The following is a 14,530-nucleotide window of genomic DNA, read 5'->3' as shown; positions in this document are numbered from 1 at the left end:
TACTTGCTTTCTTTGTTTTTCTGAGTGTGTGTGCAGCTGCCAAGGCTACAGGAGCTCACTGTGGCTCCGAAAGAAGGGTGGTTGTCAGGGCACGTTTGGCAGCGGCTTCAGTCACTACAACTGCTGAACCTGCTGATGTTGCACAAGGAATAGGGCTTAAAGTGACATTGGCGTGGAAGTCTGAGGGAAATGCATCATCACCTAAGGACAGCAGGTCACAAACAGATAAGCATCTCTGAATCAGTTGAAAGCAAATATTAATCTAGGGAGTGAGCAGGGAGTTTCTTCTAGAACTGCCCAACAAGAACGTAACAGAGAGGGATATTTTAGTTGGTGTTTCTTTTATTTTGGCAGTTACCTGCATTACATGTGCTCAGGATTGCAATGGAAGAATCTTGTAAAAATTGGTCACGCAATCTCTGGTTGAAGATATCAAAGAAGCCAAAGTTTAAACATTACTGGAGTGAGATCGACTGTAAGGAAGGAATTGGTCATTCAATTGGCTATTGGTTAAAAGAAATCCAATCAAATTTTATTTATGTAGCACATTTCACACTGCTCAGATACAACAGATTGAAAATGGGGAACAAGATTACACAAGCTGAGCCACCATACTGCCTCAGTTCAGCTGAAAGGTTTAATGTTAATCTGTCATCCCTACATTTTAATTAATTATCACAAGCTCTCGTTAAAAGGGTTAAGGTGATTAGCTGGCAAGGTAGCCACAATTGAATGCAGTTTATTATTAGCCAATTATCAATCCATTTCACCACAGACAATTTTGCTCTGAAAATACTTACTTTACGATGTGTAGGCTATGCATTTCTTCAGGCTCTTCCAGAACTCAGGGTATCCATTAACACACAATCAATTTCCCCCCATGTTTCAGCAGATCAAACTGCGAGGTGAGTGACTGGATGGGGTTAAAGGTCAATTTTGTTTTACTTTAAACACAGAAACTGCTCGCAACTATAAATGTAAAAGTAAATGTGGTTGACCCCTCCATGAGTAAACATTGGCTCACCTTGTGCAGTAGCCTAACGCCTTTGCCATTACAATGTTGAAAAGTGCTTTATTCAGTGAACTTGATTTAATTTTTAAATGTCTTTTTTTAACATACAATTCAATAAAGCTGAATATTTACTGAAAAAATTCAGGTCAATTTTGTGTGTGGTGATATTTCATAGATTATTGCCAACTAGTGGGCTTGTGAGAAATAGGTGACGGGAAGGTGACAGCTCAAGTATCAACACTGGGAATCCAAAATCTTTTAGTGAGGTCTGATTAGAGAATGTAACTATGCTGCCTGATCCTGCCAACAGCAACCTCAGAGGTCAAATCCAACCATTGTCCCGCTTACTTCACTTTTCCTGAATGTGTTCCCTTCATAACAGCACAACCTGACTAGTCCCCAGACCAGGGTTGCCATTTCTATGTCAAATTTGATATATAATATTTTTATTGGAGTAGTTTGTATGGTTTTCCTAAATTTGTTTCATTATAATTGCATTTCTCCAATACAACAAATTGGAGGCATCAGTCCATGCCCCAGTGTTTGTCTTTAAGTTGTTGATAATAGTTCATGAATTTAAACATTACACTATGTGCCCCTATTTTAGGTGTTACCAATATTTGTTCTGTTGTACGTAATGTGCACCATTTTTTAATCAACATGCTATAATCATTTCCTTCCAGGAATCAAGCCTAATGTTTACCTGGAAAAAACATGCGCATGCACGAACGCCCACACACACACACAAACAGAGCATTCCAATGTTCTCTCTGTCACATTGTGACCTGATAATAGTCGGCCAATTATGTATTTATTATTGGGGATTAAAAGTGTTGCGTTTTACTTTGGCAGTGTGGGGGTTTGCTTCTTTTCTTGTGCCTCATTTGGCCTTGTTTGAAGACAGATCTAGCATAAAGCCCAATAAAAGTGCCTGCAACCCTAGCCCACATCTAACAGTGGCTGGGAAGAAAAGAACACCTGAGAGAATACTGAGTGGAGCGCATTGATGGATAAACAGTGAAGGCGGATAAATATCAAGAGTCGCAGTACTACATCCCGAGAGCCTAACGAAGAGAGCAGATTAACAACAGATGCCAAGGTAGCACTTTATGTGCTTGCCTAAGCCTCCACCTTTAATTATTCTTGGTAGTTAGCTACCGTCTTACATGGAGTTTCGATATATAATGAAACGTTCCCTTCCAGTCTTATCATGCAAGGTTTCACAGCTGACTCTGTTCATGCATTTAGACAGTGGGCTATTTTGGACTGAGGTGAATTCATTACAAAAACACGAGTAAGTGTCGTGATTCAGCACCGTAAGGATATTGAGAGTTTACATGGACACTGGATATTTGATATGACTGCCATAAGAGTTGACATAAATTAGTGAACATTAGTGTCATACAGGGTTGGAATTACAGCATGTTTGCAGGGGGGGTCTAACCCCCCTAATTTAGGTTTGAACCCCTCCTGAAGTAAAAATAAAGTTAGATTATAAAATCTGTACATAAACGAAGTAATTTTAATAGGTTAGTAAATATTCAAATGTGTTTCCCCAACCTTGTCTGAAGTAAAATTGTACTAAAATTTTGAACATCCCTACGGTGCATTATACCATTTCTTAACCATTGAGATTGCCTGAGTGAGCTTGACTCACTCATTACATTAACACATTAATTTTTAAAATAGAATGTACAGCAGAGTCTGCATTTTGGGGGTATCGGGCAGAGTTCAGCCCCCTGAAAAGACCTGAACCCGTCCCCCTCCCCCGTCCCCCCCCCCCGTCCACAATATCACAGACCCCCTGAAAGCCTGAGTGTAATGCGAACTCTGCTGTCATATATTCACCCTTTATTAAAGTTCAGATATATCAAATCAATCTACAACTATTAACAAACCATTCATGAGAAGATCCAAAGTCAACCCCAAAAGGCGTAGACAACATTTGTCAGGTCAATGTATCACTGTGATCCATCAGGAGGTGGTTGCCCTGGCTTGTCAGCTAGAACACACTAAAGTGCCCTCATCAAAATCATGCTATGACAAGGGTCTTCATTTTTGGGCACCGCCTGATGCAAATCACCTTGTGCCAATCCTCTCAGCTGAACTTGAGCGAACTGCAGACTTGAACCCAGTCACCCGGCCCCTCCCCCAAACTAGCCTTGGACTCCACCACAATAGCATCTTTCCCAGTTGAACTAAAAGTGCAAGACAAAGAAGGAAGTGTTTAGGGCTAGGTAGGAGGCCTCCGGGGTCCTTTGTGTGGGACAACAGGGCTCGGCCATTAACACAAGCCTGTCATCCAACAGGCACTGCTCACAAACAGCCCTGCTAAAAATTTGCATGACAAAGGTGGTAGGCAGGCTGGGGAGGTCTGAGGGTCTGTGAATGCCTCCTTTCTTTTGGGATAAAACTGAGCCAGGACTGTCCTATAAGAAGGAAAAAGCACATCCTAGCATGATCTACAAATATTGCAAAGAGAGAAGTTATGTAATCCTGTCGGAAATAGTGTCTGTAATATAAGTATTAATCATTTAAAACAACTATATATGGTGTAGGTAGATTTGAGGGAAATGACTACAATAATAAAACTACAAAAGTCTTTGTATACGGAAGAACTCAATTTTAAATAAGTAATTTAAACTGACAAAATGTCCGATTAGATGTGGAACTGTTCAAGAAATAAGAGATAGGGCAAGTGTTGACTATTAGAACCTGTTCCAGAATTAGAGAAAGCTAAGCTAATTTCAGGGGCGAGAATTTTAAATTCTGGATATTTTAAAATACCATTTTCTATTCGCAAACTAGTTTTAGACAGTAAGTTTGCAGTTGAAGTAAAATAAAAATGCTACTGTCCAGTAATGAAAAAGTACAAACTACAACATTACACGTCAAACTAGGTTTCAAATCTAAGAATCTGCCCTTCCTAACAAGTCTTTGTTAACTCACAATGTGCGTTTTGGGAGAGGGCAGCCAAAATTCCCATTGGTTTTTCAGTCCCATAGGCCCATACGACGTAAATGACAATTCACTCGGTTTTTGCTGGGAAATCCAAAACCGTAAGCCCAGATAGACCAGTGTATAGCCTACTGGGAACGAGTGCCTGTAAATAAGCAGAAAACGTATTCACAGAATTCCTCTGAGGAGAGGGCTATCGTCACCGCTGGCCATGTAACGCACCAATCGGGAACAAAGCCATCTTTCTGAAATAGTGACAGCACTCCTAAGGTTCCTTGCGGCGTTACACACTTCTCTCTAGCGCCTATATTGCTTTGGCCAATAGAAAGAAAGAACACAGGATATAGACAGTGACGAACGATTTCTAGCCAATGAAAAGACAGAATGGGAGGGAACGTTTCATGGATTTTGTCTGGAATCGAATCCCATTCCGCCCAGTTCGATCGGCAACGGGAAGGGAGAAAAGCAAGAAGAGAGCCCGAAGGCAGCAGCCCCACCACCGCCGGCCCAGGTTACCATCTAGCACCGGGAAAACAAACTAGAGAGTCACCGCCGGCACAAGTTTAAGTCACCAGACACCAACATGAGCAGCGAGGCCGAGACGCAGAAGCCGCCACAGCCTGACGAAGAGGAGAGCCCATCTAGCCCGGCGACAGAAAATACTGCGGGGGATAAGAAGGTCATCGGTAAGTATCCCGGATGTGATTTTAGCCACCGGCCCGGGAATAGATTTTACTTCTCAAACTACGGATTTCTCCCATTCATATAAGTAGAGGATAGATTAGAATCTGCCAAGATGTAGGTAGCTAGCAAGCCAAACACTTGATATGTCAATCACTTTACGTGGGGTCTGTAAAATGGAAATAGGTCGAGTCGATTAGCTAACGGGTTCACGCGGTGTCAAATTAGCTAGCTTGCAAGCTGTCCTGTCAACTGGATAACTTTAGATGTGTAACGATAGCTAGCAAGGTGCATCCGACAGCTCTGTCTAGCAAGGTTAACTAGAATGCTTTGTTGGCTAGAGGTGGCATGATCACTTTACCTCATGCTTGATGATATGATCCAGGCCGGGGTAGTGTTACTTGGAAGTATTTTTTAACAGGCAGATCCGTAGAGAATACTAAATAAAGTGTCTGTACCAGCTAGCATGCTAGCGAACTAAATTAACGTTGGCTAACCAATTCGCTGTGCTAGTACTAGTACAGCCAGGTACGGTTTCACGGAGTTCGAAAGTCCACTTTGAATGGCGTGAATCGTGTGACTGGCTGACGAGATATATCGGTGTTAGCAGGACAATGCGGAGACCAAGCCAGCACACATTTGAGAGCTAGCAGTGAGAGATTTGATCGTGGGTTCTAGTTCTTTGTGTCTGTCCTCATGTTAGCTAGCTCACACGGCAGACTGCTGCTAGCATAGCAGAATCCTGATCGTGGACTTGAGCATGACCATGGCCAAAACCCGTCCGGGGAAGGGGCTGTGCAAGCTTGTTTAAGCAACATTTTTTTCCTCGTCGGCTTTCCCTGCCACCCAAAATCAAGCTACGGCTAGGTCTGGAAGCTAGCAAGCAATGCTTGTGATGTACTTCACTCTATTGTTCATAAAATGCAATAAGCAACCATGGAGCTCATTTCAGAAGGACTAATTCAGAGTCTATTAAATAAGTTGGTAATTTGCTCTGTTAAACTGGCCTATTAAAAACTAGCTCGGGTGGATTAATATAGCTCTAGCTAGGACACGTTAGATGGGTATGCGTATCTAGCCAAGTTAACGTTACCTAGCTGGTTAGCTAGTGGCTAGCTAAATAGCTAGCCATTTCCCACCCAACCACAAAAAACATGATGCCGCAGGGATTCATACGAGTCTCCCACGGTACAGCAGTTGGCCAGTTGGTCATTGAGTATAGTGACACTATTTGCTTCCAAGCAGCAAGCTACCTTAGCTGGAGTGAGAGTATATACAAAATCAGACTCAACCCAAAATTAACATTAAGCTTACGTTAGCTATTCAAAATGTCCGCCGTAATGTTTGAGTAGGAATAGCAGGTTATCTTAGTAGAGCTACTTCTTTCTTTTTGGGCTACGCTGTTATTTCTCCAGACCCCAGAAGGCACAGGGAATTGGAAACAGTGTTTTGAGTTAAACTAGCCAACTAAGCTATCTAAGCATTGCATTTAGGTTGAATACTAGTGATAGTTGTAGCTAATGGTGGCAAGCTAGGTACTGGGTTCGCCGTTTATTTGGCGCGTGGCATTATTTCTGGTTCCCTCCACAGACGCTTCTTACTAGTTGGATTTGTCCAAGTAACTTGTTAGATAAACAGCTAATCTAGAAAGCCAAAGTTACACAGTTAACGTTAACATTGTGTGATCTGGTTAGTTTTTTTGGCAGTCTATATCTGACCTCGTGCAATGTATATGGATTTCACTTTTACCATTAACACGTGTTACACTGAAATACTTCCTTGTTCGATGGAGCCAATCATACCAATAGTAGGTGTGACACTTATCTGTATTTCCGTGTCGATATCGAGGCTAAAATGTTAAAATGGCTGAGCAACTTGTAAAATCACGTGTCGCGAGTTACATTTTAACCGTAGGCCTACGTTGAGACGCATGTAACCACCTGCTGTGTGCCGGGGTAATGTGAAACTGCTACGCTCCCGCAGGGATCTCAAGTTCGCTCATTCTGAGTTGGTCACTACTGCCCACCAACGCATATGGAATAACGACCCTGTCATACCGCCGTACCAGTTGGTTTGTAAGGCACTACTAGGGTTTTGCATCAGAATCTATAAAAAGTCCAACAGTCGTCGGTTAAATATAGTAACTGCCCAGATACTTTTTCAAGTCCTTGTACGTTCTTGCGAAGTCAGGGTCCAGCATTCCCTGGCAGTAGCATTTGTTTCCCCCCCCCTCTTCTTCATGATACCATAGCTTTAAATTAATATCACATCTGTCAACATAACGGTGTACACCATACAACTCCACTTCTGTTTTAACTAGTGAATATGTTTAACCTTGTTGGGTATGTTCTTATTGTTCACCAGTCTGTAGTCAAATGTCCTTCATAATTGAATAGTGTGGCCATATTCTTGAGGGCTTCAAAGTATGTTTAATCTGCTATTACTGCCAGATTATGCAGATTTATATTTTCAAAGTAAGTGGAAAAGGTAATGATTAGAAGACATATGATAAATAGAAAGCATAAGATAAAAGTGGATTTACTGACTTACACAAGTACACAGCTAATGCATGTCAAGGTCTAAAATGTATGTTACCTTCATAAACTGTTCAGCTGTTAAAATGGTAATATGATAATTCCCAGAAATCTGGTTTTCCTCGTTTGGACATTTAAATTGCAGCCTTTTAACCTGTGTAGTGTATGCCACTTTGAGGCCAGAATCGTATGTGCAGGTGAAGATATATAAAGTGAGTCGCTAAAGGGGAGGGCTGAGGTAATTTAGTTATGTTTTTTTACTGGCTAATTTTTTATTTGCAAGTTAAAAAAGAACTTAAAAGAATAATTTCCATCCTTCTGTATGATTCAGTATTGATTTGTCAATTGCCTAGCAAATAAAAATGGAAAAATTGTCTTCCGAATTGCTGTGAATCTGAACTTGGCCCTATGTGCTATAAATACTGATCATAGTACAGTGGGTTTGGAATAAGTTTACTGGCTATTTGTTATTTGCTGCAGGTATATTAAACTGTGTATATATTTAATGTTATTATGAAGGTTCGCGTTGATGTGATCTTGCTGGGGCAGCACAGTGGTGCAGCGGGCAGGAAACCGGCCTAGGCCTTTCTGTGTGGAGTTTGCATGTTCTCCCGGTGTCCGTGTGGGTTTCCTGTAGGTACTCCGGTTTCCTCCCACAGTCTAAAGACATGTGGCAAGGTTAATTGGAGACTCTAAATTGCCCACAGGTTTGAGTGTGTGAGTGAATGGTGTGTGTGCCCTGCAATAGATTGGCAACCTGTCCAAGGTGTATTCCTGCCTCTCGCCCAATGTGTACTGGGATAGGTTCCAGCACCCCCCACGACCCTGACCTGGAATAAGCGGGTAGAGATAATGGATGGATAATCTTGCTGCTGCAGTTGCAAAGTTTAGGAGATGTATTGGCCACCCTGACAGCGAGATGGTGAAGTTACTGATGATAAAAACAATCCCCTGCTGTATCATGGCTTAGGTTAAGACCTCAGAAGGTTCTTAGTCCATCTGTTTCTTTGGCACATGATTCATTCAAAGTGGCCTAAGTTCTTTATGGGAGACAACATGAACATTGCCAGAATAACTATGGATGCTCAATAATATCGGTGTGGTTTCGGTATCAGCCAATTAATAGCTTAAAACAAAACCTAGAGGGGTTGGCCCCATGTTAAGATTGACTGATATGATAACGCAGTATGTATCAGCCAGAGAGGTGACTCATTTGATACACAGCCAAAGCTGTCAATCAAGTGAGCATGTCATGTTCAGAACAGAGTGGACTCAACAGTCATCTGAATCTCTCGTATTTATCATCTATTTTTAATATATCATTTTTACCCCCAAATCTCCCAATCAGAACTATACAGAGACTCTAACTCTCTTAAGCTCTCTGCTTAATAATATTCTGTTGCAGATGTGTTTGGTACAAGGTGAAGGAATTTCTCTTCTTTTTCAGCAACTAAGGTCCTGGGGACTGTGAAGTGGTTCAACGTGAGAAATGGCTACGGTTTCATCAACAGGTAAATCAAATCTGTGAAGTAACGTTGTGGCTGAAAAGGATGCTGCACAGAGGCCATTTAAAAAAAATAAAATAAAAATGAAGCTCTGAATGGAATTAGCCCGTTAGCCATTTGCTCTGATCAGCTGTTTACTCTGACCTGTGTCATACTCACTTTTTATTTTTTATTTTTTAACAAGGAATGACACAAAGGAGGATGTCTTTGTGCACCAGGTAAGTGCACCGAGGTCTGCTCTGTGTTTTCCTGGACTCGCACTCTGCGGGTGAATGTGTGCTAACTGTGTTTTCCGTGCGTCCTGAAACAGACAGCGATCAAGAAGAACAATCCCAGGAAGTACCTTCGCAGTGTGGGAGACGGAGAGACGGTGGAGTTCGATGTCGTAGAGGGGGAAAAGGTAACCCGCAAAAACGTACATTAGTTTCCGAAAGGAACCGGGAGGGGCGGGGGGGGGCGGGAGGGAAGAGGACCGGGGACCGGGGACCGTGAGGTGCAGCATGTAGGGTAGCCGACTGGCAACCCGTACACGAATCCCCGGCCCCCTGGGGGTTCGCCACGGTACTCTCTGTACTGTGACCCCATCTTTGTTTCTGAGCCTTTCTGCTTTCCCCTTCTGAATAAAATGAAAACAAAAATGACATGAGGATGGTGGATTTTCTGTTCTCCTTAAATAAAATGTATAAAACATTATTGGAGCTGAAACAATTTTTTCTACAAATGGATCCATTTATTCTTGACCAGTGGAGGGTTGGGGAATGAATGGACTGCTTCAGTATTGTCATCTCTTTGGGCCACATCCTGACTTCAGGGACTGAAGTGCTTGATTGAATACCATTTTAATGATGGAGGCACACAGTATTTATGGCTTATTAGTAATGGGCTGCCAAGCGTGGTGACATTTTAATATTTACTTAAGCAGGTAAGGCGTTTTAACTTGTCCTCGTATTGTTCATTTGAACAGAATAAAACTCTAAATTGCAGTAAAATGTGAGTGACCTCTTCAGATAGCTGTGTGTAATTATGTATTTGACTCTTTCGAGTTCCTCATTTATTCAAGAGTAGTGCTCTCACTCATTATTCATAGTGCTTATCATGAAGTTGTCAGTTCTTTATACTTACTGTTGGTAATATCTGAACTGGTCAACAACACCATCAGTTTTTATTTGACGTAGCGCTCATGAAGGAATTTTCATAGTGCATTATGAAAAATCTATTCAATCAGGTAGTGTACATCTGTGTATGTCTGTGTTAAGCAACTTAGAAGTATGTGCACGTATTTAATATCGTTTTATAATATACTCTTTGTAATTGTTAAGCCTGGCATGGACGTGATTAATCCTTCGAAGAATAAAAATTCATGAATCCATTAATGTAATGGCACCAGTAGTTCTGCTAGAATCGTTACTCCTTTTTATGACTATTAATGGCCCTCCTGTCAAAATCATTTTTCATTTCCTTTGCCATTTAGTTGGGAAGGAGCGCTGTGAGGACATTGTTTTCTTCCAGCGAAAAAAAAAGAAATAACACTGTTGTTAAAAGGAAGCATTAAAAAGTTGTTTGTAAAGTTCGCTCTGGAGCCGAGGAGTCAGCGTAGGTAAACGCAGATGGTTTAATATGACGGGTATGTTGGCAGCTGAACATGCAGTTGTGGCAGTTGAGGTGTATTTCGAGGCAGTGCATTCCTTATAATTTTTATATTTTTTAACAAATGTGGTCTACAACAGAGAAAAGGGGAGGTTCCTATCGGTCCTGTGTGTGTGTATAATATGTGTGTTTGTGTATTGTGTGAATAGTGTGTGTGTGTGTGTAGTGTGTGTATTGTGTGTGTGTATAATAGGCGGTGCTCAGGGTGTCTGTGTGTTCTCAGGGTGCAGAGGCAGCTAACGTGACGGGCCCGGACGGGGTCCCCGTCCAGGGCAGCAAGTACGCGGCGGACAGGAACCGCTACAGGAGATACCCGCGGCGCCGCGGGCCCCCCCGCGGCGGGGACTACCCGCAGGGTTACCAGAGCGATGGCGAGGGGGAGGGCCAGGAGAAGAGGGAGGGGGGAGACAGCGCCCCCGAGGGGGACATGCAGACGCAGCAGCGCCGGGCGTCCTTCCCCCCCCGCCGCCGCTACCCGCCCTACTTCGTCCGCAGGCGCTACGGCCGCCGCCCGCCCTACACCAACGCCCCGCGCGGGGAGATGCCCGAGGTACGCATGCAAACGCGTTGTTATTATTCAGTAACAAACTGCAGGCTGTGAAGCCTGGCGCTCAAGGGGAGCCGTTTGCCCTGTGGATGAACAGTGCCACAGAGCCGCTACGTCCACACTTTTGTGAGGAAATGGTACAGTTTCCTCGCCTTGACTAGCAGAGATGGCAAACCCCTTGGTTTCCCCAGAAGCTTTCATTTACAAAGCACATTTGCTGAGGGGATTGTGATTTGCTGGGAGGTTCAAATTCCCTCCCCCATACTCTGATTGGCTAGCAGTAAGCTCATGTTTTAATGCTGTTGTGAGAGGTGGAGGAGCACTCTGCCCTCTCCCCGCAGTGCAGTAGTTGGGAGATGGCAGAATCGGACCATAACCCCGCAGCTCGGCAGAGTTTGCTTCCTGTTTTCGTTTCTGGGAGACGGCGAGGCGAAGCCGCGCAGGTGAGCCCGGGGCGCGTGGCAGCGCCGCAAATTCACGCCGTTCCGTTTGTCTGTCCCGCAGGGAGTGGACGGGGACGAGAACCGGGCCGGACCAGACCAGGCCAACAAACCCATGAGGCAGAACTACTACCGAGGCTTCCGCCCAAGGTACAGCCCCTCCTCGAAGGTGCTCTGTTGGGAAACGTTACGGACCAGAACATTATTCTTTTACCATAACCAAAGAGAACATTCTGTTAGTAAATTTTTTCTTTCATTATGAGAAAACACAAAAATATGGTAATGTTAAATGTATAAGTTGACCTGCTAAAGGTTCAAGCAAACTATAAAAGGAGGAAGGAGTCCAGTAGGGCTGTCTTTTTTTTTCAGTAATCAAACTTGTTTGAGTCTCAGTAAAATGTAAAGTTTTGAATATGTAATTAAGGGTTTGGACTTGCCTAGGCAAAATAAGATCCCAGTTGTTCTCTGCGCTCATTCATGTTCCACTCATGGTAGTGCTCAAAATCAAAGAGACCGCTGAAAAACAGGCCATGTTATTGTTTGGTCTGACGTTAGTAAGTTCACGTGTGGGTCATACTACAGTATCTACGTAGCCTGTTGGCTATACATTCCAAGTGGAGGAGCCAAGGAAAATTGGAACCCCACTGCACCTCAAAAAATAGCAACCAAGGAGAAAGTCGCCTGCAATTTATGCAAGCAACACCTGCCCTCTAGCCCCTAAAAGTCTTACGTTTTCCCCTCTGAAGGAGATCGGTCAGTTAAGTGTAGTTTAAGTAAGCCATGCCATTGTTATGAATTGATGATGGACTGATGTGTTTACATTTTTTCTTTGTTGAGCAAAAGTTGATGTTCCCTGGTTTCATTTCCTTTAATTTTACAGAAATTTTGACAGTAGAAAATTCTTAAATTTAAATTTATTAAATGTATTCAAACTAAGTTTTTGGAGTGACGGCCCTGAAATTGCTGAGGGTAGCAGACACCAGGCTGAACTCTCTTTCCCACCCCTCTACCCCTCCAGGGGTGGCCCCCGTCCCAGACCCCCCCGCGAGGGTGGCATCGGCGAGGAGGACAAGGAGAACCAGTCCGACGGCGCTAAGAGCCAGGACCCCGAGCAGCGCCGGTACCGCCGTCACTTCAACTACCGCCGCAGGCGCCCCCAGACCACCAAACCCTCCGAGGGCAAGGAAGGCAAGCCGGCCGACGCGCCCGCCGAGAAGCCCAGCGCTCCTGAGGCCGGGACTGGCGGGGCTGAGTAACACCGGAGTACCACCTGTACCACCCCCGGGTAGGTGCGCCGCGTAGCCACCGCGCTCGGCCACGGCCATTTTAGTTTTTGTCAGGTGGCATCCAGCTCTGTAGGTCAGAGCTGAAGTGTGGCACTGGGACTGCTTGCACACATTTGGAGACCGCTGTTTACGGTACGTTGTTTTGGCGGATGAGGTCTTTGCGGACAGTTGTTAGCAAGTTCTGACATCAGCCGAGCATAAGTGTGTGTATAAGAGGCGTTCATTGTGGAACGATTTAACAAACTGAAACGCAACAGTTTCCGCTTTGTCTGGTTAGCAGACAGTGCCTCTTGCCCAAACCAGAATTATTTTCTCCAGCTAACCTAACCTCTCTTGCACCTCAGTGTGTCAGAACGGCAGTTGCTGCAGGCTGGCAGTACTCGCTCGCTTGTAGACATTCGCTGTCCTTGCTACTTTGTGCCAAATAAACAGGGCTATGAAATATTAGGCTTCTGGACTGACCATCCACTTTAAAAATAAAACGGACGCGTCCATCAAAAAGATTAATGACAGGGTACTCGTATTTATCTTGAAAGCTCAGGAGACGTCTGGATGGTCAACGCGGCCAGCTTAGTTTCTTGGTCGGCCCAACTGGTGGGTGCGTTTTAATACTTGGCGTTCGTCCAGCGTTATTGTGAAATCGGCGTGGGTGGCGGGAGTAAATTTAGATGTTGTCGCGCACAACTCTACAGTTGCATGGGTATGTGGTTTTATTCCGGACATTTTAATGTATCGCAGTGGCAGCTGAGGAGAATTTCAGTGGATAGACCGATTCCTCACAGTGTCACAAGCTGGCAGCACCAGGATTTGTTGTGCGATTGGAGAGCCTCAATTAAAAAGAAGGTGCAGCTGAGGTATAAAAAAAGGTGAAGGTACCAGTTAGCAAGCAGAACTGTGTTAGCCTTTTCTGGACCAGGTCTGCCCTTGTGTTCACCTGGGAGATTACAGGTGGAGCAAGATGGCTGAACAGGTGGAATAATGGAAAGACGACCACAGGCTACATATACATATATCTGACTTCAGAGACGCTGAAGTCGTACGCAGTAAATTATTTGGTTCTGAATCCGCTAAGTGAGTATTAAAGTGTCACAGACTACTCAGGAGCTGTACTGATATGTTCATTTATTTTGCGCACAGAATCTCATCCACCAAAGTAACAGGCCAGAAATGGGGCTGTAGCTGAAATGTGACGTGGCTTTCAATGGCTTATCGCATGAAAGGCCTGAAAACTTCTCCATTAAAAGCGGTGTTATTCTGGGGTGAAATTACCCTTTCAAAAGTGTAGAGTGCAGCTTATTTTACCTCTTGCCACCTTCACAGTTGTGAGTCATTCAAATGATGGATAGGAGAGGTCATGACACCCCCCCCACCACCACCGCCAGCTGTCAATCATACCGTCATATACAAGGCTATCCACTGACGCTACAGTCAAATTGAACACCGCACTTGTTACAATGTACATTTATTTGCTTGTTAAACACATGTTAAAAGTATTCAAATGACATTTTTGAAGGCAGTGCCGTCTGTTGAGTCTCACTTTGGCGTTTTTTTTCTGTTTCAGTTTTGTGAACATCCTAAAGAACCATCCTTAAGATCTGAGCAATAAGAAACGGGTCTGAACGGACCCCTGAAAGCTCGCACCACGCGTTTGACCAGAAGACCGCCTGCCTGCAGAGTCTATGCAGCCCCACCCTAACCAGCGCTTCTACCAGACCGCTAAAAAAAAGAAAAAAATGATTTTATCGGGGGGAAAAAACAGCAGATTATTTTGTAAATCGGTCTCGTTTTTACACCAAATGGTTTTTAAGATGTTATTTGATATCTGGTCAATTTGACATTTTTTTAAAAAGAAAATGTTTTTATGTATACAACATGAATTTTAAAATGGAAGGCGAGCGCAAAATAAAAGTCAAATGCAAA

At 43.8% G+C, this 14,530-nt stretch overlaps 1 protein-coding gene across 1 annotated transcript; it reads left to right on the top strand.

Moving 5' to 3' along the window:
• The first annotated feature begins 4,401 nt into the window (after positions 1-4,401).
• On the top strand, positions 4,402-14,530 carry LOC135237491 (Y-box-binding protein 1-like). The gene is made up of 8 exons (XM_064304653.1): positions 4,402-4,656; positions 8,633-8,696; positions 8,875-8,908; positions 9,001-9,090; positions 10,561-10,887; positions 11,389-11,474; positions 12,343-12,609; positions 14,172-14,530. Exons 1-7 carry the CDS (start codon positions 4,554-4,556, stop codon positions 12,578-12,580), a joined length of 942 nt encoding a protein of 313 aa, XP_064160723.1. The 5' UTR covers positions 4,402-4,553; the 3' UTR covers positions 12,581-12,609; positions 14,172-14,530.

Source organism: Anguilla rostrata, chromosome 13 (genome assembly GCF_018555375.3).
Source record: "Anguilla rostrata isolate EN2019 chromosome 13, ASM1855537v3, whole genome shotgun sequence".
Taxonomy (NCBI): Eukaryota; Metazoa; Chordata; class Actinopteri; order Anguilliformes; family Anguillidae; genus Anguilla; species Anguilla rostrata.
This window is presented reverse-complemented; position numbering and strand designations above follow the sequence as displayed.

What these genes read in the sequence shown, in the direction of transcription:
- LOC135237491 (XM_064304653.1), top strand. Translation starts at nt 4,554, where the DNA reads ATGAGCAGCGAGGCCGAGACGCAGAAGCCGCCACAGCCTGACGAAGAG. An exon ending in GGCTACGGTTTCATCAACAG is followed by an intron (nt 8,697 to 8,874) that starts GTAAATCAAATC and finishes TTTTTTAACAAG; the next exon opens with GAATGACACAAAGGAGGATG. An exon ending in CGCGCGGGGAGATGCCCGAG is followed by an intron (nt 10,888 to 11,388) that starts GTACGCATGCAA and finishes TCTGTCCCGCAG; the next exon opens with GGAGTGGACGGGGACGAGAA.